Below are 27797 nucleotides of genomic sequence, written 5' to 3' on the forward strand. Positions count from 1 at the left end.
AACTCACTCAGGTTAAGTACAAACACAGAGCAGACCTGGTTTTCCTTTCAGTTTGGATCACACAACCCATATTTGGCATTTTCCACCCTGTCACCCTCCTCCCCCTCCCCACCTTATCTAACCCTCCTACTCCCTCTCAACCCTACTGTCCTCTTTCACTGTTTTACCTCACTTTTTCACGTTCCACATAAACATAATTTTTTTACCCCTCTTTAGTTGAAACTCCCCTCCTTCCTTTCTTCCTTAACTTCATGAGATGCTGTTGTGAAAATAACAACCCTGTAAAGGACCAAATTTTGCTTCCAGAAAGCTTCATTTTGCAAGTGGCAGGGCACACTGGCCCTGATCCACCAAAGCACTTAAACACATGCCTAACTGAGTAGTACTTTTGACTTCAGTGGAGTCAATAGGACAACTCGTGCATAAAGTACAGAGGTACCAGTTTCGCAAATGGTTAAGGCACCTGAGCTCTATTTGTTTTTCTTCTCACTGTTCAACAAGTTGATCCCTGCCTCATTCCCTATATACAACTGCTGTATTTACTACACATCCTACTCCAGTGGTTCTCAACCAGGGGTACACAGAGTTCTTCCAGGGGGTACATTAACTCATCTAGATAGTTTTACAACAGGCTACATAAAAAGCACTAGCAAAGTCAGTACAAACTAAAATTTCATACAATGACTTGTTTATGCTGCTCTATATACTATACACTATAATGTAAGTACAATATTTATATTCTGATTATTTTATAATTTATTGTAAAAATGAGAAAGTAAGCAATTTTTCAGTAATAGTGTGCTGTGACACTTTGGTATTTTTATGTCTGTTTTTGTAAGCAAGTAGATTTTAAGTGAGGTGAAACTTGCGGGTACGCAAGTCAAATCAGACTCCTGAAAGGGGCACAGTAGTCTGGAAAGGTTGAGAGCCACTGGCCTAACCAATGTGAGACCCAAATGTGTTCTCAGTTACACTGGTGTATCATCGGAGTAAGAGCAGTGATTTCCATAAGCCAAATGCAAATTTAGACTGCAGTAATTACATATGGCAGGGATGGGCAACCTTTGGCACGTGGGCCATCAGGGAAATCTGCTGGCGGGCTGGGACAGTTTGTTTACCTGCAGCGTCCGCAGGTTCGGCCAATCATAGCTCCCACTGGCCGTGGGTCGCAGTTTCAGGCCAATGGGGGCTGCGGGAAGTGGCGTGCGCTGAGGGATGTGGGGACGAGGGATATTAGGGCCACTTGACACATGAATTATATGGATTCTGTCCCCATTTGAATCACCATCCAACCTGTTCACTGAACACACTGTGTCCCCTGGATATAAGGTGTAACCATGTAATTCCAGACTGTAGAGGAATGACCCCAATGTAGGGATGTTTGCAGTGGAGTTGTAACCATGTTGTCTCTTTCACTGATAGAAGTTGGCCCAATAAAATATAACACCTCACCTACTTTGTCTTGCCAGTGCTCAACCTACCCAGGCCCAGGTGTGTTTCAACACAATATGTGACAAAACTCCCAAACCAGGGAGATAGAAACATCATATAGGAAACTGACAAGGCTGTGGAAGTCATCCCTTCACAGACAATGCATGACTTTTCCTGCAACTTCAACAAGGGCTAGTTCGCTAAAGTGAAGGGAGATGTGATGTGCGTAAGACACAGGCAACTCTGGGAACAAAAGGCTGCCAGCCCTATAAACGGGAGCCATGTCACCAGCGTGCATTGGGGGGGCAGAGTTAAGGTTACCCTGCGCCAGTCATAGCACCCACACTGACTGTGGTACAGTCGAGAGTCAGACAGTTTGCGCTCGCCGTCCTTTCTCCAGTGTGTGGGAAGCAGCGTCACAATGCGCTGGGCGAGTCCAACTGCTGCACATGCGGGGGGTGGTTCCACATTCCACCGGAGCGGCGTGTGCGGGGAGGGGAAGGGCTGGAGGCGCTCTCCGTCCACTCACTTACCCCGAACCTCCGCGGGCCCCGGCCCGGGGCGGGCGTGACGGGAGGCGGCTAGAGGGTCGGGACCATGGTCATCGAACCTTCCCCCTCCCCCTTTCTCTGTAGCGCGATGGTCTCTTCCGGAAGCGCGCGGGCGAGGGCCTCGGGGAGCCCGCCTGGCCGCCGCTAGCCACAGGGAAGCGGGGCTGGGGAGCCGCCGGCCCGGGAGACGCGGGGAGCGACGCAGCGGTGAGGGGCTCTGCTTGCCGCGGGAGTCGGGGTCTGTGGTGAGGGGCCGGCGCGGGGGGGGTCCCGGGGCCGAGGGGGGCGCCGCCGCCGGGCGCCGCCTGTGTCCGTCCCGGCCGCGCCGGGCGGGCGGAGGGTTTGGCCCCGTTGCTCGGCCGCGCCCGCGAGTCCAGCCCGGGCCCAGTGGCTCTGCTCTGGGAGCCGGCCGCGCCCCGTGCCGCTCGCTTGGCGGCGGTGCGGGGTCGCGTCATCCCCGCCTCGCCCGCCGGTGCTGCCCCCAGCGCCCCGGCCCACGTGTCCGCGTCCCCGTCCCCCCCCGTCCGCGACGGGGCTCGGGATAGTCTCCGTCCCGGCAGGCTCCCGGCTGCCGCCGCTGCCCGGGCAGCGCTGCCGTAACTCGCTGCGCCGTCAGACGCCGCTAATTGTCCGCGGGCGGGTGGCGGGGAAAGACCATCCAGCGTGTTGTAGGGCAAGCTTTGTTGTTGTCTAATGTCTGACTGGAGAATTACCAAGGAGGACGTGGTTTAGGCAAACGTCTCTCGTTGCATTAAAATATTTATGCAGTGGAATTAACAGAGCGCATATAGAAGCCTCCTTAGTCCTTCCCCGTGTTTTCTTGTTCTTAAGATGATGTGATCACGTCAGATATGAAAAGGGAGAGGCATCTGATTGCTTGTATTGCTTTCAGAAGTTATGCTCTGATGAATAAAATAATAATAGTGCATAAATGAGTTTGTAGCCTTTATTTTCTTTGTGCATCTGTGTCCAGAACTCAAAGCGCTTTCAGGAACCACACGGTTTCTGTAGTAAATGTGGATGCATATTGACTGAATATTGGGTTTTGTTATCTTGTCAAGAAATGCAAAATATATATCTTGCTTTCTCATTTTGACAAAAGGATAGTATAATGTTATAAAATAACATTATCACCTTTGCTTTTCTCCTAGGGGCACTATGAATGAAGAGCAGTTTGTTAACATTGACTTGAATGATGATAATGTTTGCAGCGTGTGTAAACTGGGAACAGAAAAAGAAACACTCTCATTTTGCCACGTCTGTTTTGAGCTAAACATTGAAGGTAAGAAATCAGTACAACTTAGCTTAATAGTGTACTTCATTCTAAATGTCCCAGAATACCTTGCACTGAGTTAAAGAGAAAAAGAAGGTTCTAACACAAAATTTAAAAAAGGGAAGTGACTTGGTGGCTTGAAGCCAATGAGAGACAAACTCTTGTCTGTAGCTGTTGGTGTATAAATAGTTAAAAACAAATTTGTAGTAATGCATAATTTTAACACTATTTCTACGTAACAGTGTGATAATTTTATGGATATTCTTCCTCAAGTCTTCAAAATCCTGAATATTTAACGTAGTTTTGCTATTCTAAATAACTTCTTCCTGAGTAGATGACTTTCATTATTACCTTTTCTTTCATGTTTCAGTTAGATTTCTTTATGTACTATAAAAATCAGCTTGGCTGGGCTTTTGGATAAGCAAAAGTTTACAAAAAAGTAGACAATCACCTTTTTCAAATAATGTTGTATACTTGTAGTGATAAATAGTATCTAATTACAGGAAATGCTTTTCAAAATACCAAGAGAAATTGTGTAATGGATGTTTTTCTATTTATTTTGGAAAAGTATATTTGTACTGTGGTAGCGCCTGAAGTTCCCAGTCAGAGATAGGTGGCTGCCTATGCTAAGCCCGGTCTTTTGTTCTTTGATTTTCTTTGATTCCTGACCATCAGCTCAGCAGCAGTGATTGGGCTGAATTAAGTCTTTCCACCACTCCCTGTCTTGTTGTGGCTTTGTTCATCTTTAAACCTTTTTGTTCTATGTCATTCACTATGTCTGTCCAACACATCTTTGGTCTTCATCTATTTCTAGTTCTTGTCCTCTGGTATGTATCACCATGTATGTTATCCTTTCCAAATTCATTGCTGACAGGTGTGCAAACCATTGCAATAGTATTTCTTCCATTTTATGTGTTTGGCACTGTACAGAAACTTACTTCAGAAGGCACTCTGTGCCCCCAAGAGTTTACAAATAAACTAATATAATTATATAATTATCAGATTGTAAAGTGTAAGGACAACACATTTCTGGATAGGTTAAAACATCAGTTTTTATAGCAGTAATCTAAACAACCATATTGAGGGCAGGGACAGTGCCTGCAGCTTCAGGGGTCCACGTATGTGGATGTTTTTGTGGCCTGAACAGCCTTGTTTTAAAGTGTCAAGTTTTACTTTCTTGTATTCATCTGTGTGTGAATTAAATTGCACCACAAAAGAGAGTGCTGCAAATTAGAACTTTTCCATTTTGGTACACCATAAATGCTTTGTAGTATCACATGTCTGAGTCTGGCAGCAAACAAAAGTAATCCAGTCTGATTATATAATGGATAGATCTACCCATCCCAGAAGTATTTTAGCAGGGGTGATCCCAGGCCATGCCTACATTAGGAGTGCTTTACTAGTATAAGAATACCAGTATACGATGCTGGTGAAGTGCTTCTCATCTGGATGCAGCTGTACTGGCAAAAGTGTGCTTAGTACCGGTATAATAAAACAACCCCCAAAGAGTGAAACACGCTATGCCTGTAAAAGTGCAGATTTTCCAGTAAAGCTGCTTCTACAGTGTGGGCTTTTGCTGGCACAGCGATGTTGGTCAGGGATCACAGCAGTCCACGCTGCTGACCAATATAGCTATGCCAGCAGAAGCCTAGTGTAGATCTGGCCTGCATTGATCATGGGCGACTGAAAGGGAACAAGTTAATTGGTATGGAATGTATGAAGTTAGTGTGTCCTTCGTGCTGTTCTAAGTAGTAGCATCTCGTCCTATATCTTTCTTTCTGATATAGGAAAGAACTAATTGATTGCATTTAACATGAAGGAGGGGTGGAGGGTCACAAACTTCATAGCTTGTGTAGGCCAAAAATCCCAGTGTGCCATACTCCTGGTCTCTTTCAGGGACTCCCTGCATCTCTCCAGTCTCCCCCCACCTCCCCGCTAGAGATGCTCTGTGTTCCCCATTCTCCCCACAATGGGAGGTGTCTTGCTTCCCATTTCCTCCTACCTAGGTAGCAAGAGCTTTATGTAATAAACGCTCATTTTCCCACTTCCCCCATGCAAGGGGCACTTTCTGCTGCCCCATACCTGGGTCCCTGTTCTCCACTCCTGAAGGACTTTGTGCACACGCCTCCATACGCACCCATTCCCCTCCTTCCTACCCTTCTTATTTCTTTCTGGGTGATAAGTCCCTCAGGCTGTGCCGCTTCCAGCAGCTCCCATTAGTCTGGAGCAGCAACCCGCGGCAACTGGGAGCCGCGATCGGCCAAACCTGCGGACGCGGCAGGTAAACAAACCAGCCCAGCCCGCCAGGAGCTTTCCCTGCACAAGCGGTGGAACAAGTTTGGGAACCGCTGTGTTAAACTATTGGGATGCTGAGCAGAGATGAGATAGGGTATTGTTATGTTGGAAGACATTGATGGATGCTATCAACCAGGTTTTTTTTAAATCTATAGACAGTTGCGGAGGTGATTGGAGATTTGCTTAAGAGCTGGCAGCAGCTTCATGTGTTCCCCATTGGTCTTGCAGTTTATCCCAAATCAGTCTGGATCCAGTCTGCATAGAACATTCCCTGAAATATTGGAATTGGTCAGATGCTGCATTCAAAAGTTACCACATTACAAAGAAATGCCGTTGAGTTTTTGACCAAGCTTGTAAAGGCCTTAGAGGGTTTTTTGGGAGGGTCAGGGAGCACTGTTGAAGTTGAGGTCAAGGTCTCTAATGCCTTTGCGGTTCCCCAAGCTTTATTAAATGCCTGAAGAGTGAAACTGATGTGAGTGCTTGCTGTCTATAATTATAAAAATATGCTCTGTTTCAGTTCTAACTGAAGTTTTAATGACAGGTTTCAGAGTAGCAGCTGTGTTAGTCTGTATCCGCAAAAAGAAAAGGAGGACTTGTGGCATCTTAGAGACTAACAAATTTATTTGAGCATAAGCTTTCGTGAGCTACAGCTCACTTAATGCATACATAATACTAAAGAATGGTAGTTGTACTCGTGTCTCACAGAAGCCAGAAAATATATTGGTCAGTCTGTGTCACTTTCATGTGCTCTCAACTCATTTTGGTAAAAATTAAAATAAAACAGCCTTAAACTTTGTCACTCATTCAATTAAAAAGGTAGTACACATCTTAATCTAGCAAGCACTTGTGTTTAATACTTCAGTAGTACTTCACCATCTGCCTTCCCTTTTTATGTAGAAAGGGCTTCCTACTGTAGCTTCATCTTTTGTTAGTGAAACTGGACAGTTGCTTTGAATTAAGGGATATTGTCAGTGTACTTTAAAACTTGGATTTTTTTTTCATAGTTTTTAAAATAACTGATAGACTTACAGATTTCTCTTTCTGGTTATATTTTAATGCCACCACCTACACTTTAGGATTAAAGAAAACCTGGTGCCATAATCCACCAAATACTATACTTTTATTTGCAGTTAAATGCTCTTGTTGCAGTGTAACGGCTGTGCATGACTTGTGAACATAAATGACTTTGACATTCAGACACTTGCTTCTTGCTGATAGGAGCCTTGATATAAAAATATTTCTGCTTTTATTGTGAGATTACTGTATGTATTTGTCTCTCTGTGCTTTGTTTTGAGCAGGTGAGCTTGAATCTGAGACAGTAGTGGATAAATATAGCTTTATAAAAATCTCAGATTTAATATGATTGCAACAAAATGCATTTATTTCTGGTAATTTTGAATAGTATTAGAGGTACTAATATTACTGCACAAAAGTCTTTGTTATATAGGCTTTATTTTTAAGATTTTTTTACAACAGACGTAAAGAAATAGCTACTTAAAACTATTTTTTGTTTAAGGTAAATGTGATATGTTTAGGTTCATATACTTATCAATCTAGAAACATTTAAGCATTGATGCCCTTATCGCCATAGAATCTGAGGACTTCATAAATACTGCCTTTTGCCCTCAGTATGCCCCAATGAATTTGGGAAGTACTGTACACGTTTACAGAGGGGAAACTGAACCAAGGCACAAAGTAAAATAAGTGATTTTTCTGAAGTCTCACTGAAAGTCTGTGGCTGAGCCAGAAAATGAATCCTGGTATCCTGAGTCCCGGCGCAGAGCCCTGATCACTAGATCTTTTCTACCTTGAAGTGATATTAAGTTACTTTCACTAACACTTCATAGACCTTTGACTTGCAGAACAGTTTACTATTTGGCATGTAGACCAGTAGTAGTGGTCTTCAGTTATTCAAGACTTGGGAGGGGACCACATTGGGTAATCCACACACTTTTATAAAGCAAAATGCATCAGGAATTTTCTTACTAGCTTTACATTTCTATCATTCTGTCATCAGTCACTTCTTGCACAAGAAATCAGCAATCATTTGTAATTGCTAATTTTCTTGCACTGAATAGTTATAAATTATGAGATGCAATATGTCAGAAATGTCATGGCTATTTAAAATTTATAGTTGCTGCTTTTTATTTGAACTGTATGGCGTCAGGCACTCAGACTGTTAAACTTGCAAACACGTAGTTTATTGGGTGTCTTTTCTATTGGTGAGTGCTAGCTGTTCCGATGGGAAGTAAGCAAGCACTTTTGCAGTTCTTCAGAAATGAAACTGATAGCTAGGAAAGAAATATTTGTTCTAACTATTGTATATGATGTTTGGTTTAACTTACTGTCTGAATTTATATTTAGATAAGCAGTTTGCCTATAAACAAACTGTTCCCTCTCAGTAAAATAAAGAAGCCATTTGTATTTTAAAACAAACTTTCAATACATGTAACTGTGCTTAGTATCTTTCCAAGGTAATAAGCATTTCCAGTGCCCCCAGTAGCCTGTGTCAGCTTCCCTTCAACATTTTCTGGAAATGAGTTTTCATTTCCCTCATATTTCACAAAGGACCCAAGCTTTCTCTCTTGACTTGGTCTCCTTTAAGGTCAGAGTTCTGTGTTCTTCCCTGGGGAGTATTTGACAGCATTTTTTCCTAAAACTGCCTGTACCAATTTCACACATCTTAAGCAAAACTAAACTTATTTGGCCTGAGATTTAAAACAATAAGAAAACCAGAAAGATTGTAGAACTTCAAACGTATGTAGATTAAATATTGTAGAAAGTACAGATAGTTAGGCTGACTTTTTAATTAACCATAAACCATGATCTTTCAGTTGGTTAGTATGGATGGAATATTATACCCATGCAGAGCCCCTCTAACTTCAGTGAGATTCCAAACAACTGTAGAAGTTCATTTGTATGAATAATGACTACATCCTTTGGGCCTTACTTAAGTAGAATTAAAAATGTAGTTTTTCATCTAGCTCTTAGGTTGGGAATGTTCCAGTCTGTCATTAGGTTGTTTCCTGGATTGGTGTTAGGGTTTCAGTATGTTTCAACTTCTGCTTTTCTGAGGCTGTTTTTAGGAGTTAAATGTTTATTAGCATGTTTGGACATTAGCTCAGATGGCAGTACGTAATCACAAGGATATCTATACTCAAAATTCAAATGTCTCGTTCAGAACCTTTTGTGAGTGAGCAGGCAGGTTACCCTCTACACCCCTCCCCAATCATATTAAATAGCATTTTTGCTCATTTAAAAGAATTCCTTTGAACCACAAGGGATTTTAGCCTTTGAGTGAAATATAAATGCATGCTGTGTCTATACTGTTGGTCAATATTTGTATTGAGTTAATACCATAAGGACCAAATCAGGCTCATATCATTGACTAGGTGCTGTATAAATGCACATGAAGGCAAGGGCAGTTTTGCCATTGACTTCAGTGGAACCAGGATTTCATCCATGGTCACTCTCCTGAAAAGCTTGCAGTCTAAATCAGTAGGGATCCACCTAGGTTCTGAAGTCCACCTGATCTGAGCTCTTGGCAGGGTTGAGCCAAAAGACAGAAGACACAGGAATAGACACATAACATATGCAAAATATTACAGTTGCAGCTTTGATTCTCCCTGTTTCCTGATACCTACCTATATAATTTCTTTGGAGGAAGGAGGGTTATAAACTATCATTATTTAAAGAAAAACTTGGATTAAATCACATCTTAAAATTTTTCTGTACTTGTGCTAAAGTATTAGTAAACTTCAAACATTATTTCCATTTAAATATATTCTTACATCATTTGTTCACCTGCCTTACACTTTGCTCAGTTTGTGTAGTCAGATTCACTTTTTAGTTATTATGTGTTTAATCTGCACTGTAAGGGAATCTTTGTATCCAAACCTCTTCTTTGGGGGAAAGAAGGTGTATTTACCTAAATATAAATAATTTTTAATTTAAAAAATGTTTTTTTGCCAATTCTGAATTGTGCCTAAAGTAACTGATTGTGTCCCTTAACACTTAGTTCAGTCAGAATAGACATCTGATAACTCTTTAAACCATGTAACGTGTTAGTTATGCTGAACAAAGTCTACAAAAACTTAAAAGGTCAGTTTTGTTCGTGTATATCCTCGCATGTCAACTCTTCTGTGGCTTTAAAAAGAAGAAAAAAACAGCTCAACCACACACACATAATTTAGTTGCTTTTTCACAACTACAGGAAACATGAAAAGATTTGTTGCTTAAAATGCATTTCCTGTTTCTAATTTATAAGGGTTAGATTGCTTAAGTAAGCCAGGAAATCTCATGACGTATCTTGGTTCTACAGACTCTTTCTCCTCTCCTCCCCCCCCCCCCCTTGTAATTTCGTGTTGGTTGTGGCGTAGGAAGGGAGACTAACTGAACTGTTTTCAGTATTACCCATTAGCTAGCCTGGATCTTTAATTTTAGCAGAAACCTTGCATGATCTGAGTTGCTTCTCATCCAGACAGACACATCCTCTGTAAACTAGTTTGGAGACTGCTTTACTACTGAGCTCTGCTTTGCCTCTCTGACAGATGCTCGTGGGAACCTTCTAATATCGGAAGCTTAAGACATCTGCATGCGCTTATTAAGAGCTCAGACTTGGCAGTAAAGGTTTCTTCCAGCATTTTTCCTCCAAAAGTTGGATGTCTCTCTTTTTTTAAGACATGCAATACAAAAATAGCTCAGGGTGTGTTGGTTCTGGTGTAATTCAAAAAAGCTTTTTCTTCTTACACTGGACTACCTTGCTTGCATGCTCCTATCACTTAATGTGTTTTGGCAGAAGGAAAAATAACTGTTCCAAGACATACTAACTTAAAGTCTTGTTAATGCAGAATTATTGAAAACATTTGACAAGTCTATTATTAAACATCTAAAATGTCTTAAATAAAAGCTATACTATATTACATGATAAAATCTAAAATCTGATTGTGTCAGACTGAAATTTGTTACTTAACGGCAGAACATGTGCAGTGAAAGTTTCCTTCATCCACTCTCGCCAGTTTTTTCTCCTCCTATGGAAGACTCCATGTAGGGGTTAAAGTAGTTCAGTTGCTATTCTTTTTTTTTTTTTTTTTTTTTTTTTTTTTTTTTTTTTTTGGTCCTGTCTGCAAAGACTAATTATGATGGTAGTCTTCAATGTGGACTCTATTCCACTGGAACTAAACCAGAGGTCTCAAGCACCCAGCCCGCAGGGTTATTTTCTGCGGCCCCCCAGCTCCCCGCAGCCCCCCCAGCATTTACCTAAAGCGGCTCCGGCCCGGCACGCACCGCTCCGGGAAGTAGCCGGTACCAGGGTTGGAGGCCCGGGGGTCTGTGTGTTGCCCTGGCTGCTCCTCCAGGTACCTCCCCCAAAGCTCCCATTGGCTACGGGGAGGTACCTGGAGGAGCGGCCAGGGCAACACACAGACCCCTGGGGCCCCGCCCCAGGTCCTGGCCGCTTCCCGGAGCGGCGTGGGGGCCGGGCAGGCAGGGAGGGAGCCTGCCCTGCCCCTGGTGTGTGCCGGGCCGGAGCCACCCCCCGAACCCCTCCTGCAGCCGAACTCCCCTGTCCTGTGCTCCCTGCTGCATCCCACACCCCTCCTGCACCCCGACCACCTGCCCTGAGCCCCCTGCCACACCCTACATCCCTCCTGCACCCCGACCCCCTGGCCTGAGCCCCCTGCCGCACCCCGACCCCCTGGTCTGAGCCCCTGATGCACCATGCACCCCAACCCCCTGCCCTGAGCCACCTGCCCCACCCTGCACCCCGACCCCCTGCCATGAACCCCCAGTGCACCGTGCACCCCCTGGGAGCAGGAGGGGGTGGAGTTGGGGTAGGGATTTCAGGGAAGGGGTTGGAATGGGGGCAGGGAAGGGGTGGAAAGAGGTGGGGCAGGGCCTCATGGAAAGGTGGACCGGGGGCGCGGCAGAGGCAGCAGGGCGGGGGTGGTCAGTGGTGTGGCCCTCGGGCCAATATACTAGTCCTCATGTGGCCCTCGTGGTCATTAGTTCAGGGGGTCTCAAACTCAAGACAGACCAGATCACTACAGGCCACTGAACAGCTGTTGGATAACAACTGCTTTCGGTCACTATTGACCTGAACCGCTATCCAAGGCTATGTAGTCTCTCACATTTTTAGGAAGCTGTAGTCATTGTCTTTCTTTTATGTTTAAAAGAATTTTATGCACTTTACTTACAACTTCACCACCAGCCCAGGAAAACTAGAGATTGAGTAATGGCTGGCTTTTGGCCTCAACACATTAGTTGTTGTTTAAGCTACATGGGGATAGTTACATTAATGTAGTTAAACCAGTTTAACATGACATAACATTTCAAGTATTATGTTCACACCGCGCAATGCTATATTGATTTAAGTTCAGTATAAGTTGGTATTCCATGGATGTCATAACTAGGGCTGGATCTCCCAGGGAAGGTAGAATCAGACCAACTGTTAAGTGACTGAAGCACCTCAACAGCTGTGGACAGAAAGGAAAAGCACCAAGAGTGCCTAAAGCCACCTAATAGGCCAGGTAGGAAGGATTTGGTGCTCCAAAGTACTGGATTAATAGGATGGTAACACAGGTTTCCCAGCACTGGCCCAGCAGATCCAGAAGACCATGGAACGCAGTTTCCCTCCTTCCTACACTTTTGTGGATAAGTAACCCCACCCCAAAATCCTGAATTAATAGAAGCTGGGGATAGGACAGGCACCAGCACTATACCCAGATAGCAGAGTCTTATACTCCCTTCCGCTGCTCTTTAGATCTTAGGCCTGGTCTACACATTAAACTGCATCAGTTTAATATTCCTGAGGGCATTCTGCACCAAAAAATAAAAAGTTCTGTGCGCGATATTTTAAAATTCTGCAAGTTTTATTTGTCAATAAATAAATGCAGAGGCTCCAGCATGGCAGTGGGGAGCATAGGCCACTGGCTGCACGATGGTGTGAGATCACCCTGCAGCCTCCCCACCACCCATCCCTGGGACACAGACTCAGCGGTGAGGCTGCATCCAACCCCGACATAGCACAAGGCCTGGACCTGCCGCAAAAACACCCTGGGGGCTTGCCCCTGTGTGCAAGGCACACCATATGTGGGGCAGGCAGGATCCAAGTATGAGGGGACTCAGTGTGGGGTGAGAAGGTTCTATGTGGGACAGTCTGGGTGCAGGCAGCTCAGCGGGGGGTCTGAGTAGCAGGGAATCTGAATGCACCGAGGCTTGTGGGGGGGGGGGGGGGTTCCAGGTGAAGGTGTTTAGGGCTTAGCAGAGGGGTCTGGGTGTAGGGGGCTCAGCGGGGGAGTCTGGGTGCTGGGGGAATGGTATGTGTTGGGGTGGAGGTCTGGGTGCAACTAGTTGGGGGTCTGGATGTGGGGGCTGAGGCTGGTGCATGTGCAGTGGGGATTATCAGTGTGGGGGGGTTTGAGTGCAGGGAGCTCAGTGGGGGGTGGTCTGGGTGCAGGGGTGAGGGGTCCGGAGGCAGGGGATCTAGATGCAGGGGGGCTCCAGATGCAGGGATGGAGTTCAATGGAGTGGGGTTCAGGTATGGAGGGCTAGGGTGGGTTCTGGGTATACGGGGTAAGGCTTGGCGCGGGTGTCTGGGTATGAGAAGCCCAGATGCACCGGGGTTGGGCAGATGAGGGAGCAGCTCCCCACAGAGTGATCCCCCTCTCTCCCCCCAGCCCCCAAGCTGAAGAGTGATGGGGGCAGGAAGCAGGGGAGGAACCCGAAATGATGTACCTGCACTTCTAGGGAGTGGTGCGTGACTGCTCTTGCAGCTTCCCTGTCAGAAAGTCATTTTTCTGCAGGGAATCAAAGAAATCTGCAGGGAACACTAATTCTGCACACACACAGTGGTGCAGAATTCCCCCAGGAGTATTAAATTTTAACTAACAAGGTGCTTTCATACAGACTCCATTAAAGTAATACACTTTAAGTGTATGGACATCTTTAAATTGATTTTAACTGGATTATCATTTTTAATTTACACCTGTACATTTAATTTTTCAGTGGAGGAGAGTGCCAAACTTAGTAGCCTTATAGTAAACATTTTAATTAAGTAATATTGCAATACAAACCTTCATGAACCGGTTCAGTGAGCTTTATAGCATTCATGTATCTGAAAAATGCATTTTATGACTAAAAAGTTCCTTCCTTTCCAGCTACTGATAATATTAATTGATGTTCACAGTTGTAAAAGCAATTAGAACTGAGAAGTCCCATTAGACGCTTGCTGGGATCTGAAGGTAATGGCAGTAGCTTATTCTGTTACATTAATTTAAATTGATAGGGTGGAAAGACCAAAGTGTCTTAACAGCTACCTAACAAAGTAAAATGCAACAGAAGTTAAGCAAAACAGGCTGCTGATCACTGCAAGTTGGTGAAATAGTCTTGGTGTTCAAGAGCACCCTGTGGTGTGTTCAGCATTTGCACCTGTTGAGTGGATTTAATCTTATGTACTTTGAATTTTGGATGACTATTCCCCACCCCCCCAGGTGAAGTGATCAAAATACCTGCAAACATGGCTGAGAGCTCTTTTTTTATTTAGAATATCACCAAGTTTAATCATCACAGGGGCTTGTGATCTGTTATTGCCTTGGTTTTAAGTTCTCATCCATTTTTGGCTGTTTTTAAATGTACAATGTAATGAATTATACTTGTGTAATAGCACGGTGTTTGGCTACTAGTATTCTTTGTGTTAATTGCTGCAGCTTTGCTTCCTTCCCAGAAAACTGGGGAAAGGGCAAATGGGCAAGTGTATACATATACCCGTAAAAGCAACTATGGATGCATACCTGGCTACTAAAGACTAGACTATCCAAATTAGCGAAGTCATGCTGGGAGCACAGGTGCAGCAGGCTACCATGCGGGAATTTTGAGGCACAAGGACCAAAATTTTAAACAGTATAATAAAGAAACCCTGGGACAAGGTTAGCCAGGGAAGCTCTGGTTCAAAGTTGGCTAGTGAATATTGTATCATTGTAAGATAAACTTATGCTGTAATTTACCATAACCTTGATGAGCTTTGCTTTGCTTGCTTATTTGTCCCTTTCCATAGGGTGGAGGAAGAACTAATTTAATTGCTACCAGGACTGAATACCTGTTTTCTTGATAAAAACTGACTAAGCTGCTTGGTCCATGGCATTCTTCAGTTTGCAAAAAGTTTTTGATGAAATACCAATAAAAGGAAAAAATAAATCTTACGACTCTGTGTGGTGTGTGTGTTTCCAAGTGTGGCATTCCAGTTGCCATATAAAGCAGATGGGCAATGTTTTGGACTACAATATCTATTGCCTGGAGAGTACTTTTTTCTGTAGGTCTGAGTCTGGATGAGTGTCTGTTAGCCTGTGTTGGGCTGGCAATTGTAAGTTCTGAGTTTTCAGTCCAAAATGCCAAAGAACATCAGTTCTAGACCTTAGACAGAGCTGCTGTGGAGGAAAGCACTACTTATCACTTAACTCATTAAAACGGTAGTTAGAAACTGTTGCACCAAAATCATGTAGTAAGATTGGTAGTGTGGATGTGTGAAATCTTGTAATGCAAAACTTTCATGATAGCTTAAAGGTGACCTACAAATGATTTGTGCACCCTTTTTTTGCTGTTTTGTTGTATAAAGACTACTTCAAATTCCAAATTTAAAAAAAAAAAAATTTAACTGACATAAGAAATTTAAATTTTGGCCCTCTTTGGCTTTTTCATAGACAACATTGTGCTTGCAAAAAACAAACAGTTCTGTAATTTATTACAGAAATGATCATATGGTTTAAAATTATGTGGCTGCACAACTGACACAGTGCAGAACATGGCCTTGAGTTCTTCTCTTCTGTTTAATTTCTGCTTATATAACAATTATGTCTGAAGCTCACAACTTCTAATATCATACTCTGACATAGAATAGATACATTTGGTCAGTGTGATAGTTATTTTAAGTCCAGAGCAAGAAAATAAATAATGCATAAAATTGTATTTGTTGGAATAGTAAAGTTATTGGCCTGGAAGGTTGTTGCAGTAGCCTGACTCAATTGACTACATAAAATGATGGGACTAGGGTCGTTCTCATGCTTATGTGCACTCTTTGGCCCAATATTGAGCTATTCCAGAGGGTAAATACTTTTGGCCGGGGGGGGGGAGCACGGTGGGGGAGCAAGCATGAGAGACTCTGTACCCTAGTGGCTTGAGCACTCACTTGGAAAGAGGGAGACCCAGGAACCAGTTCCCCTGCTCCAGTGATTTTTTTTTAATTGTATATCTACAGTGGAACAGCTTCAGCAGGGGAGACTGAAGGAGCCCCGCTTCAGACTATCCCGTAGACCAGTAACAAGGGCACTGACCTGAGAGGTGGCAGAGCCCTGTTCAAATCCCTTCTCTCCCTCAGGCAGAGGAGGGTTTTGAACCAGGGGTCTCTCACGTTCCAGGCAAATAAGTCTTACCACATTGGTTAGGTTAGGGTATGAGGGAAGTCATCCTCCTTTGCCCCAGCTTCTTACAAAAACAACTTAATGCTAAGGCAGTGTTTGCAGCTGAGAGTTTGAAGGAGATAGAGGCACCTCCCTGCAGCCTGGACGTAGGCACTGATCTATGAGACAGGCCAAGGACTTAGTGCACACACTTAGCTTGGGATTTCCCATTGGGTAATTTAAGTGGGGAACCACCTAGTGTGCTGACTTTTATTAATCCCATTCTAAGACACCTATCTATCCCCCTTCATTGTATACGTAGCATAGTTGCCAAAATCAGGCTTTGTGAATCCCAGACCCCTGAAAATTAGGCATAGTGACTATGCCTAAACTACTTTATGAATAGGGCCCTACCAAATTCACAGTCCATTTTGGTCAATTTCACGGTCATAGGATTTTAAAAATTATAAATTTCATTATTTCAGCTACTTAAATCTGAAATTTCATGGTGTTGTAATTATGGGGGTCCTCCTGACAGAAAAAGGGGTTGTTGGAGGGTTGCAAGATTATTGTAGTGGGGTTGCAGTACTGCTACCCTTCTGCACTGCTGCTGGCGGCGGTGCTGCCTTCAGAGCCCGGTGGCCACAGAGCTGCGGCTGCTGGTCGGGAGCCCAACTAAGAAGGCAGAGGCGCTGCCAGCAGCAGCGCAGAAGTAAGTACGGCATGGTATGGCATTGCCACCCTTACTTCTGCACTGCGGCTGGCAGGGTGCTTCCTTCAGAGCTGGGTGCCCAGCCAACAGCTGCCGCTTTCCAGCCGCCCAGCTCTGAAGGCAGCACAGAAGTAAGGGAGGCAATACTGCAACCCTCCTAAAATAACCTTGCAGTCCGCCAGCAACCTCTGTTTGGGTCAGGACACTCAGTTTGAGAAATGGTGGCCTCCCCCATGAAATCTGTATAGTATATAGCAGGGATCGGCAACCTTTGGCACACGGCCCATCAGGGAAATCCGCTGGTGGGCCGGGACAGTTTGTTTACCTGCAGTGTCCGCAGGTTCAGCTAATCGTAGCTCCCACTGGCCACGGTTCGCCGTGCCAGGCCAATGGGGGCTGTGGGAAGCGGTGACCAGCACATCCCTCAGCCCGCGCCACTTCCCGCAGTCCCCGTTGGCCTGGCAAGGCAAACCGCAGCTATTAGGAGCTGAGATTGGCCGAGCCTGCAGATGCTGCAGTTTTATTTGAGCAGTTTTAAGGAATAGCTTTTTCTGGACAGTGTCCAAATCCATTTATGCAACCTAGTCTGTGGCCATCTGTGAGCAAATTGATGGAGTCTGCTGCCTAATATGGAATCTCTTGTGTGAGATGGAGTCACACTAACTACTTTGCAGGATTGATGTCCTTGCTCAAAAATCCTCTGGTTCGTGTGTGGTAGACTTTTCAAGCCTTGTATGGACCACATGACATTATTTTGTTTTTAAAGTATTATCTAAATAGAATTGGGACAACAGTTTGGAGGTGTGGGTTTAAAATTCCTTTCATCCATCCTCCGCACCCCCCGAACAACCATAGTTAAGAAGCTGACTTTGTGGAGATGGGGGCGAGAAATTCATCCTCTGTCGACTAATGACTTCCTTGTTTTTCATGGGAGGAAACAAAGAAGTATATTGTAAGTATTGGCGTAACTCTTTAAACTGAACATTCCATATAACTGTTACAGTGTATGGGTACTAGGCAAAAACGTAGAGACGTGTACTGAAACTTACATTCTGAACTTAATGATAAAATATTTTCTCTGTCTTCCCTCCACATTTTCTTGCACAAGACCTTCAGGGGATCCTTAGTTACTGCTGCATTGGACTGTTTTTGTTTTTTTTTTTCAAGCCAACAAAAGGAACAGACTTCATTGTGCATTCTGCTCTCTGCTCCAAATCATCAGTAGCTTCTTTTCTGTGTAGCACTAAATTGGACAAAGAGAGAGTCTTAAAATACAGTAACTTGTATAATATTTCACTTAAAGATATGAGAGACTTGAAGTTTTCATAAGCATAAAATAACATCAGCAGCATTTCATGCTGAAAAGAGAGGCGAGGGAGGGGAATGGTATTGAAAAAATAAATCTCAAAAGTCTGTGAAGGCTTTTAAGCAATGTATTCACTGTAACTTTGACTTACAGACCTTTCTATTCCCTGATGGCTTAAAGATCTGATGGCTTGCAACAAAGGCTTGTTGCCTCTTGAGTTAAGGAGATTTGCTATATTTAAGTTATATTAGAAAGCCATGAAAAGAAAAATGATTTGCCTTTCCCTGGTTTACACTAGAAATGTGTATGTATTTATCACTGGAGTTTGCTTTGAAAGTCTTTTGCAGGTTATCTTTGAAAACTATAGAGTCGATAACCAGAGCTTGGGGGAAAAAACCTGTCTCCCACATACTAGCCAATGGTAGATATGAAACATGGAGGGTGGAAAGATGTCAGTGAAGAGTTGAGGCAGTATGTTGGTGAGAAGTCCAACCTGTAGCTGCTGGGTAGGAATATGTCCTTGGACCTTATTTAGGTCTCTTTACCTATGTAGCTCCCAGAAGGTGAAAAATTTTGTTTCTCCTCCACCAGACCCTTCTGGCTGCTGAAGAGAGAAAAGGGGGAGAAGGATCTCCATTGTTCTTTCTCCCTCGCTTTCTGTTGGTTTTTTTTTTTTGGTTCCTCTCTCCCCATAAACCATTTCAGCACTACATGCTTTCCTAAGCAACAATATGAAACTAACACTCTTAAGTTTCACTGCTGTCCACAGAGTTCAAAATCAGAAATAAAACTAAGCTGAGTCTTGTTAATTTAATTCTGCTGCAGCTTGGGAATGTCTAACTGGCAATAGAGGGACTCAGGGTGAAGCCAATACATTGTTGTGCACTAGCTTCATGTTTGGAAGGTTATCTTTGCAACTGTAAGGGCTAGAAACTTAGTTTTGAGTAAAAACTTGGATTCTGCAGAAGTTGATGTAGAGCACTCAGCCTTTCCACTCATCAGAGATGAACAGGTAATAAGATTTCTCAAGCCTTGGGGTAAAAACTATTTAAAGAAGAGTTTTGTGTAGCTCAAAAGCTTGTCTCTTTCACCAACAGAAGTTCGTCCAATAACAGATATTATGTCACGCACCTTGTCTTTCCAAAACAAAAACAGTAAGTCTAATATTCTGATACTTAAGTGTTGATGCAGCATATGCTTGTGGCCTTTTTGTGCTCATTGAAGCCTTAGTTGTCTTCAGATCCACTTAAATGGAAAACTGCCAACACATTTTGTATGAGAGTCCCAGAAACAATATATAGAACCACAAATTCAACTTGAAAATGTAAGCATTTGCTTTCTAAGTATTAAAGGTATTACGGAATAACACACAATTTACATAATCAATGTCATTTCTGTCTTTACAGGGGTACCAAAATCCAATCTTCTACACACAAGATCATTAAGGGGGCACAGAGACTGCTTTGAAAAATTCCATTTAATAGCAAATCAGGACTGCCCACGATCAAAACTCTCCAAAAGTACCTATGCAGAAGTAAAAAGTATCTTGAGCAAAAAAATTAACAGGATTATACAGTATGCACAAAACAAAGATTTGGATTCCGATTCTGACAGCACAAAAACTTCTCAACACCAGCTTTTTAACTTCAGACATCAGACAGACAGAAAACTGATTCCACAATTTGACTCCCAGGTACCCAGGTACTCTGCAAAATGGATAGATGGAAGTTCTGGGGGTATCTCAAACTGTTCTCAAAGTATTTTGGAACAAAAAGAATCTACTGATTTCAGACTTGATATGTTGCAAGAAACAGGAGCTACATTCTGTTGCAAGAGTGTTTTGTGGCCTAGTTGCAGTCAAGCACCGAAGACAGAAAAAGCTAAAAGTGATTCAGATGCCAATGCCCAAAGACAACATCCCTGTTACAGCAGGGACGAATGTAAGTAGAGGGGGAATTAGGTGGGTACACTTCTACTTCTCACTATGGTCTATATTCTGTAAAATCATCTGTAGTCTCTTTAACAGTTAAGTTCACCCACATACTAGCTAAAAGTGTCTAACGTGCTGAAACAGTTTATTTTACATCTATAAAAACTAGCTTTCAGGCGTCTACACAACCAAGTGAATCAGTGTGAGGTGTTCACTTTATATCCCTGCTAGTCTTAACCCAACCATCACATAGCATGTGTCTCCTAAGCTCATGTGAGGAGAGTTCTTTGCTTATCCTTCATAATTCAGACATGGCAGTGATGCACAATCGTGCCAGTGGAGGTTATTAGCAGTTTACTGACAGTGACTTTTTCTCATTATTGTTCCTGAGATATGTAATTCAGAGACCAATGAATTTGAGGAAACTAGAGAAAACTTAGCATAGAACCAAAATAATGTGCAAAGTAAAATAGTTGAGATTAGGATACTTAGAGAGTGTGACTAAAGTACTTAATTATATACTGGTAACGATTATAGGAATATACAGTAGCCCTTATGCACTAAAGCTTTCAAACACCCTTGGACTTTGGAACCTGTCTTATTGAAAGGCATATTGACTAGGACAGTGAAGTTAACTCCCAGCATAAGAGCTATAACTCTGATATGCTTGGGAAGTAATCTGCTTGTGTGAATTTACCATTCTATATAGTATAGCACTACACTATGGCCAGTAGTGGAAAAGAGTATTTTATTGAGGAGGGAAGGCACTTTATTTTAAAGGGGTCTCTGAGCCTTTAAAAAAGCCTTTTCATCAACTGCAGTCTAATTCTTGTCATTCTTGTAGAGAAATGTTAGTGTGTGTTTCTGATTGATCTAGTCAGATTAGAAGTGAACAGCAAGAACTCTGTGGATGTAGTATTCTGGTTGGGTGGTAGGTGTTATATACACAGCGTGACCACATAGTATAATATGAATTCCTCAGATTTTCTCTCCTGATGGTGCTCAGTATCACTTCAGCTTTGTGTAACTATATAGAAATCTTCCATTGCATTGATGTGGAAGAAACCTGAGCATTCTCACTTCCTAGCAGAAGAGGGCCTTGTGAATGGCTGCTTAATAGAACAGGGAGAGAAATAATATAAGGAGTCCAGAATGGTCAGGTGAAAGCTTTGTGTGGCTTTAAGGTAATGCTTATGGTTAGGGCTCTGTGTTTGTCACAGAGGTAGTGGAAGTCATGGATTCTGTGACTTCTGCAGTGACCAGTGTGGGTGACCCCATGGCCGCCCAAGCAGCTGGCCCTGGGGCCAGCCACACTGGCCGCTGCTCGGGCAACCCCAGGGACAGCCTGAGCAGCGGCTGGCCCCAGGACTGTCTGAGCAGCTGGCCCCGAGGGCAACTGGAGCAGCTGCTGCTTAGTGGCCCTGGCAGCAGTCCCGGATGCGGCGGGAGCAGTGGCGGGGGTGCAGCCCCAGGTGTGGCCGGAGCAGCCGCTGCTTGGTGGCCCGGGCAAGTGGTGCTGCTGGCCCCCCGGCCCCCTCCCCCAAGCAGCAGCCCTCCGGGGTGCTCCCCCAGCAGTGCTTCTTCCCCAAGATACTATCAATACCCCTGACTAAATAACTCGTGGATAGGTCACGGGCCATGAATTTTTGTTTATTGTCCGTGACCTGTCCATGACTTTTACTAAAAATACCCATGACTAAATTGTAGCCTTACTTATAGTGAATGTAGGTCATAGCTGCCATCCAACACTTGTCACTACTAATTGTCCTTTCCACTTCCATTTAAACAATCTGAAGTGTCTGAAAGTACACTTGGGAATGAACTGAAGAAAACACCTTTTGAAAAATGGAGTTTTGCTTCCTAAAAATGAGTCTTATTTTTCACTCACTCAGTGATCTAATCGGGATTGCTTTTTCCCATGTCACTTGAATTCTGAAATTAAGATGTATGAATAATTGTTCCTGTCTATGCTGCCATAGGTGACTGAGCTGACCCTGAAAGCATTACAAGCACAGAAAAACAAAAACGGGGAAGGGACCGTTCAGATGCCCCTAATGCATGGAAGGCTGGATATAGATCCCTCTGGTATCTATTGATGCTGCTTCTTCAGCCTAAGTAGAACATGTTTGGTGGGGATTCACTGGGAAGCAGTGCAAGGCATGATTTCCCCGGTCAGAATATTGCTTCCGTTGAGAACAAGAAACAGTATTTGGACCTTAAGTTAGTTTGGAGGTTCTGTTTGTACCACTTCTGAATTGCAAATTTTATGAAATTGCAGCACGAGATTAATGTAATGGTAAAAGAGTGTGTGTGTGTGCGTGCGCGTGCCTGTCTCCACCATGAGTTAACATGAGGGGAAGCTGTTTCAGGGTGAACATGGGGATGGATCCTGCTTGCCTGATGCGACACAGTTGATTACCCTCCCTGCTCTTCCCCCAATGGAAGAGTGAGCTAGAGAGGGACATTGCACTTGGGACATTCTGGTGTTTTCGGAGCACTCTGTATTCCTTGCTTTCTCTCTTAAGGAAAGAGCAATGATGCTAGAATCAGTGCAAGCCTGTCTACTCTGTGTTAAAGATTCATAATCACCACATTGCCCCTGAGAGAGTTGAACTGTAAACCAGAAGCTTCACACCTTTTGCATAGGTTGTGGGATGGGGCATATCTAAACATCAGAAGCTGAAGGGTCAGCACTATGCCCAGAGGGGCTAGGCAGCTGCATAGCAGGTTCCAACACTCAAAGCGGGCACTAAGTTTGTCTGTGTCCTGAGAGGGTGCCTCCAGACCCTGGATTGGGGCAGTGGCTGGATTCTGTTCCAGCTTTGGGAAATGGAAACACTGCCAGGTTCCAGAGTGTCAGAAGCTTGAATTGCCCACTAGGACTGCTGGAAGGAGATGTTCACTAGGGTCTGATATGCTGACTGCTCCTTTGAGGACCAATGAAATAGTGGGGAAGGTTTTTGGCTCTTGAGAAGGTATGGGGAAATAAGAGACTAGCAAAGTGTGTGGAAGAGAACTGAAGAAACAAAAGGGAGAGAACAGAGGTAGAATTCACAATGGAAGGAGTGGACACCGAAAAGTGTGTCTTCATATCAAGGTCTGGCTATAAGGGGAGATGATGTCCGTTTCTTTGGGCTGCTGCTCTCAAAGAAATCCAAACAAAACTTTTCCCTTAAAACTATAAGTATTCTTCACAGTATTAAATATGAATAAATTAAGCACCATGTTCATGACGTTCTGAATTTCAGACATGGATTCCAGTATATAATCCTAACTGTTGCAGTGTATCATATTGCCGATATCTAATGAAGCAACAAATCTCAAAGCAGGCAGTAATCTATTTGACCCACCTGTGTTTTGGAATCCTGATTCACTTAATACCAAATTGACAGTTTACAGCAGATAAGGAATTATGTAAAGCTTGACCTGGCCTGTGGGTTTGTCTGACTGAAGTCGGTCATCCTGAGACTTACATGTCTGACCTCCTACTGCTGAAACAAAACCAAAGGTATGAAGCCATTCTTGTGTTTAAAATAAGTTACTTCCTGATGGCTCTGTGTAGCGGGAGGCTTAAAAAGGCTTTAAACTGTAAGAAAAGTAATACTAAAAGATCTAATTTTCCATTTGCAACAAAATTTCCAGACTCATAATTTACTGTTGGTTTGTAAGTCACCAGTCGTTTTGAGATTGCGTCACTTTAGTGGATATTAATGTAATTAAATCTAAACATTTTGTTAAAAAAAAAATAAATGTAGTCAGTCCTCTGTCAAAATTGAAGTATGCTGGTCTCAGAGCGTCACCTGCCCCCCTAGTAGCAATATAGCTAAGTCTGTCAGCACTCCTACAGATTTCTTTTTCGTGGATTTATAAATGCATATTGCTTGGCCAGTGTGTTTGTTTTAACTATTATTTCAGATATGGATTGCATTAGAACACTGTCACTCTCAACTAATTTTGCTCCTAGTTTTTTCTGCAGTGTGATATGTTTGTTACGGACATTATTGGGCTATTACAAACGGGGCTTGAAAATGTTAACAAAACTTACCAGCTATTGGACTCCAGCTGCTAGCATAGAGGGTAGAGACAAAAATGATGGTGGGGGTGAGGGGCTGTTGAAATACCACTAGCAATGTCCATGTGAGAAGCCTGTCACCAGCTACGGGGAAAGAGTTAAGAGTACTTAGATTTCTACAACACTGCTGTACCTTGAGTCTGTTTAGGGATTCTCTTGTCTGCTTCTGGCTAGCAGGTTTCTTAAAATTATTCCTGGGGGAGTTCTGTGCCAAACAATTAAATTCTATGCACAGTGTTTTAAAATTTTGCATATTTTATTTGTCAAAATAACACAATATAATAACATAATTAGTTTCAATTATTTTGGTAGTTTATTTCAAAATACCTGTCAGCAAGTATGTCAGTAACAATACAGAAGACAAAAAAGATTCCAGAAATTTTTTAACAAATAGATTTCTTACTAGGCATATTACTCAAAGTTGTTAATTCATTTAAACTACAATACAAAAACATATTTCTTGCATTGCAAAGACTTAGGGGAGTCAGGGGTAAGAGAGGGAAGTAATTGCTATGAAAGAGCCAGAGTGTGAACCTGAAGAAGAGGAGTGGGGGGGTTGGGTATGGATGGAAGAAGTATGGAACAGGTTCGTTTTTTGGTGGGGTGGGGCAGTGGAAGCAGGGATTTAGGGAGCCTCCGCCATGCCATGCAGACCTATTTGACCCCCTAGCCTCTTCCATTCCGTCAGGCACTTCTGACCCTGGCCCCATTTGTTCCTGCCCACCCCCATTCAGCTTCTGGCTCAATGTCACCCCACTACCTCTGGGCCCCCCCTTCCCCCACTAGCCCTTCTAAATCCCAGTCTGTGTGCCCCACACACACCCCCAGCAACCCCATGTGCCCTGCTCTTTGTCCCCTCTATATCGAATGCCTCCTCACTTGGCCCCGTGGGCAGGGCGCTGTGCAGAAGATAGCAACTAAAAATGGGGCAAGAAAAAATCCCAGGTTGATTTTAACTTTGACTTTACTTCAAACAAGTGCTAGAAATTTTTTTAATCTTCTGAACAAGAACTTAGGTGTAAATGGGTGCAGTGTGGTGGTAAGTCTGCAGTAAGCGACTCTGGTGCACCTGCTCATGGCTATGCCAAGCTGCAGCACAGTAAAAACTTACTAAGATCTTCAAGTTTCTGCTGCCTCTATGCAGCATCCTGTGGGCATCTGTGCTAATGACAAGGTTTGTCACTTTCACTCTGCTGCCTGGGAAATCTGAGCAGTAGCAGACCGTACCCAACCTGCCCTGCACTTGTGACAGCATAAGACGCTTTCTCGTGAGATTTTTTTTTTCCAGACACATACTAGGCTTTGGCCTCACTCTCCTTCCATTGACTTCAGTTGAAGTGGAGTTTGGCACCCCTGAGAACTTTTCAAAACCCTTCCCTTTATTTGCATTGCCCTCTCTCTGAGGGCAGTCAAGCTGCATAGGGAAGAAAGACATGGAAAAAACTATCATGGACTGGACAGTTGAAAAGCAAGCTGAGTAGAAAATAGGAAACTGACAGTTTTCTGGCACTTCAAAGGGCTCTAAGGTGGTACAGGGTTTGTCTTTGGTGCTTGTGGGATTTGGGCAAGAGAAAGAAATACTTGACTTTGTTCTGAGTTCCCGAAGGTTTGAAAAATGTTGCCATCGGGCTATTTGTGTACATCGTAGTCCAGCATGGCTCTTGACAGATCCTTTCTACCTTGAAGGAGTCATGGCCAGAGGCAGTTTTTGCAGGGTCACAAACTTCATAGCACTTCCTATTCGTGCTCACCATCTAATTGTGGAGGTGCCTAAAAGTATGAAAATTAACCCTCCCCACACTTTAGAAAAACATAATGTGATCATGTAGTTAAAGACTGCATATCCTTTCTTGCAGCTTTAATTCTGGCACTTCATAACATTGAATGTTCGACTTTTAACATTGAACTAAGTGTTTTTGTATGAAATACACGTTTGTCTTATAGCACATACTATATTACTATACTATAGCAATTATCATACTAGAAAAATCTCAAACACTGACAAATCCACATTAATACAGCTATTAACATTCAAGGGTAGAAATAAAAAATCTTGACAAATGGGAAACTTCATAGGTGCTTTTTTGTTATCCCCAGTTTTGGTGGAGGTGGTGATGGGTTTTGTTCATGTTGCAGTGAATATGATGACTCCTGAAGAGGTAGAGCAACTGAATGAAAAACTCCTCAAGCAAATCCAGGGTGAGAGATCATTTTTAAATACTTATTGATTTTTTTTTTTATAATGCAGAAAATGTCATTTGAAATGAAACTCTAGGTTTGCTTAAATGATCATTTTGAAATCTACACAAGCTTGAATTCAGAGCAGAGACAGGAAAGACACTTCTACATTTTATAATGCACTTACCTCCTGATAAACAGTTACAACTCCTCGAAGATGTGCTTCTTCGTTTGCTGGTAAGGTATTTGTGCAAGAGTTTAAACTGTATTTTAAAGTAACCAGCTCATTGAGCTTAACTTTTTAAATAAAATTACAAATAAATTAAATGGGATTATTTAACAAATGCAAGTGTTTAGATGTTAAAATATACTGGGGCGTTGTATACCAAGGAGTATTGCAGCTAAAAATGTTTGAATGTTCTCCCAGTACTCATGCTCTCCATTGTGCACCTGTAAATATCACACTGCATATTCCAAAACCAAGTTTAACACGTCTTCAGGCAATGGCTTTTAAACTTGACTGTCCACCTTCTTACAGATGTTTTTGAGGAGCTGACTCGGCAAGTGCAAGAAAAGGATTCTTTGGCCTCAGAACTCAATGTCCGCCACATTGCTATTGAGCAACTGCTTAAGAACTGTTCCAAATTGCCATGTCTACAGGTGGGAAGAGCAGGAATGAAATCAAATGTCCCCATATAAATGGGATGAGGTCCTTACTAATATTAACTTTCCTTAACAGTTCCATTAAATAAAGCTGCACCGACTTCTAGGAGCTTTTGGGGAAATGATGGGGGAAAAAAATTTCTTCAAACTTAAATAAAACAAGTTGTATGCAACAGCTTTTGGATTCTAACAAATGCAAGTGTTTAGATGTTAAAATCTACTGGGGGGTTGTTTTTGTTCACTCTGGAAGTAGTTTTTCCACGCACAGTTGACAGTGTCCCCTGAAGCAGGTGTCATGTCTTAGTGATACAGAAATATCTGTTCAACAACAAAGAACGACCTGATACCTGATCAAACAGCATCCAACCAAGAGAGCTTTACAAGGAGAGCAGTATTCATGAAATTCCTTATTTATTATGAGCAATATTTTATTATTGAAATTTTATACTGAACAAAAGTTACTATTTTAGGTACTTTTTCAAATCTCTTTATAAAATATTTGAATGATTCTGTGTAACATTTATGCCTTGTGTATGGTTATATTTCATGATTCAGATGTTTTAAAAAAAAAACTGTTTTCTAAAGACAAATTTATTTCCCATTAAATAAATTGTGATGGTGCATCTCTTTTTAGCAACTTTATAATTCAAGAAGGTGATTTCATCAGGCATGGAAGAATAAACTTAAGCACAGCACCTCTTTTTTGAAATTCCATATTTTGGTTTTAGTGTATGGAGTTGGTTTTGTATGTGTGAAATATTTTTCAATGCTTAATAAAAGTATATGGCTTCAAAGAAACTAAATAAACCTGTCATACCTCATTAACTGTCTCAATACTAGTGTTTTTAAATAGAATAGGAATTGAAGAGACTTGGTTGTAGTACAGTTCTGTAGAGGAACTAGTGCTGGGAGCACCAATAATACTGTGCTTACCAATATTAAAAAGGCACAGTCTCTGCTCTTTACATTTCTCAGAAGAAGGTATCTAATATGTA

At 42.9% G+C, this 27797-nt stretch overlaps 1 protein-coding gene across 2 annotated transcripts; it reads left to right on the plus strand.

Annotated features, from left to right (window-relative positions):
- The first annotated feature begins 1929 nt into the window (after positions 1 to 1929).
- Positions 1930 to 27508, plus strand: C1H21orf91 (chromosome 1 C21orf91 homolog). Of its 2 annotated transcripts, none has more exons than XM_074946816.1 (5): positions 1930 to 2189; positions 3134 to 3264; positions 19366 to 19899; positions 26059 to 26160; positions 26678 to 27508. In XM_074946816.1, exons 2-5 carry the CDS (start codon positions 3141 to 3143, stop codon positions 26836 to 26838), a joined length of 921 nt encoding a protein of 306 aa, XP_074802917.1. In that variant the 5' UTR covers positions 1930 to 2189; positions 3134 to 3140; the 3' UTR covers positions 26839 to 27508. The 2 variants fall into 2 exon arrangements, with proteins under 2 accessions (XP_074802917.1, XP_074802920.1); XM_074946819.1 differs by having other exon boundaries at positions 2023 to 2189; positions 26098 to 26160; positions 26678 to 27504.
- The last annotated feature ends 289 nt before the right edge of the window (positions 27509 to 27797 follow it).

Source organism: Natator depressus, chromosome 1 (assembly GCF_965152275.1).
Source record: "Natator depressus isolate rNatDep1 chromosome 1, rNatDep2.hap1, whole genome shotgun sequence".
Lineage (NCBI taxonomy): Eukaryota > Metazoa > Chordata > Testudines > Cheloniidae > Natator > Natator depressus.

Bases quoted from the DNA above. Each gene is read 5' to 3' on its own strand.
- C1H21orf91 (XM_074946816.1), top strand. From the start codon at position 3,141: ATGAATGAAGAGCAGTTTGTTAACATTGACTTGAATGATGATAATGTT. The intron at 3,265-19,365 runs GTAAGAAATCAG...CTGTCTTTACAG, and splicing joins TTTTGAGCTAAACATTGAAG to GGGTACCAAAATCCAATCTT. The intron at 19,900-26,058 runs GTAAGTAGAGGG...TGTTATCCCCAG, and splicing joins CTGTTACAGCAGGGACGAAT to TTTTGGTGGAGGTGGTGATG.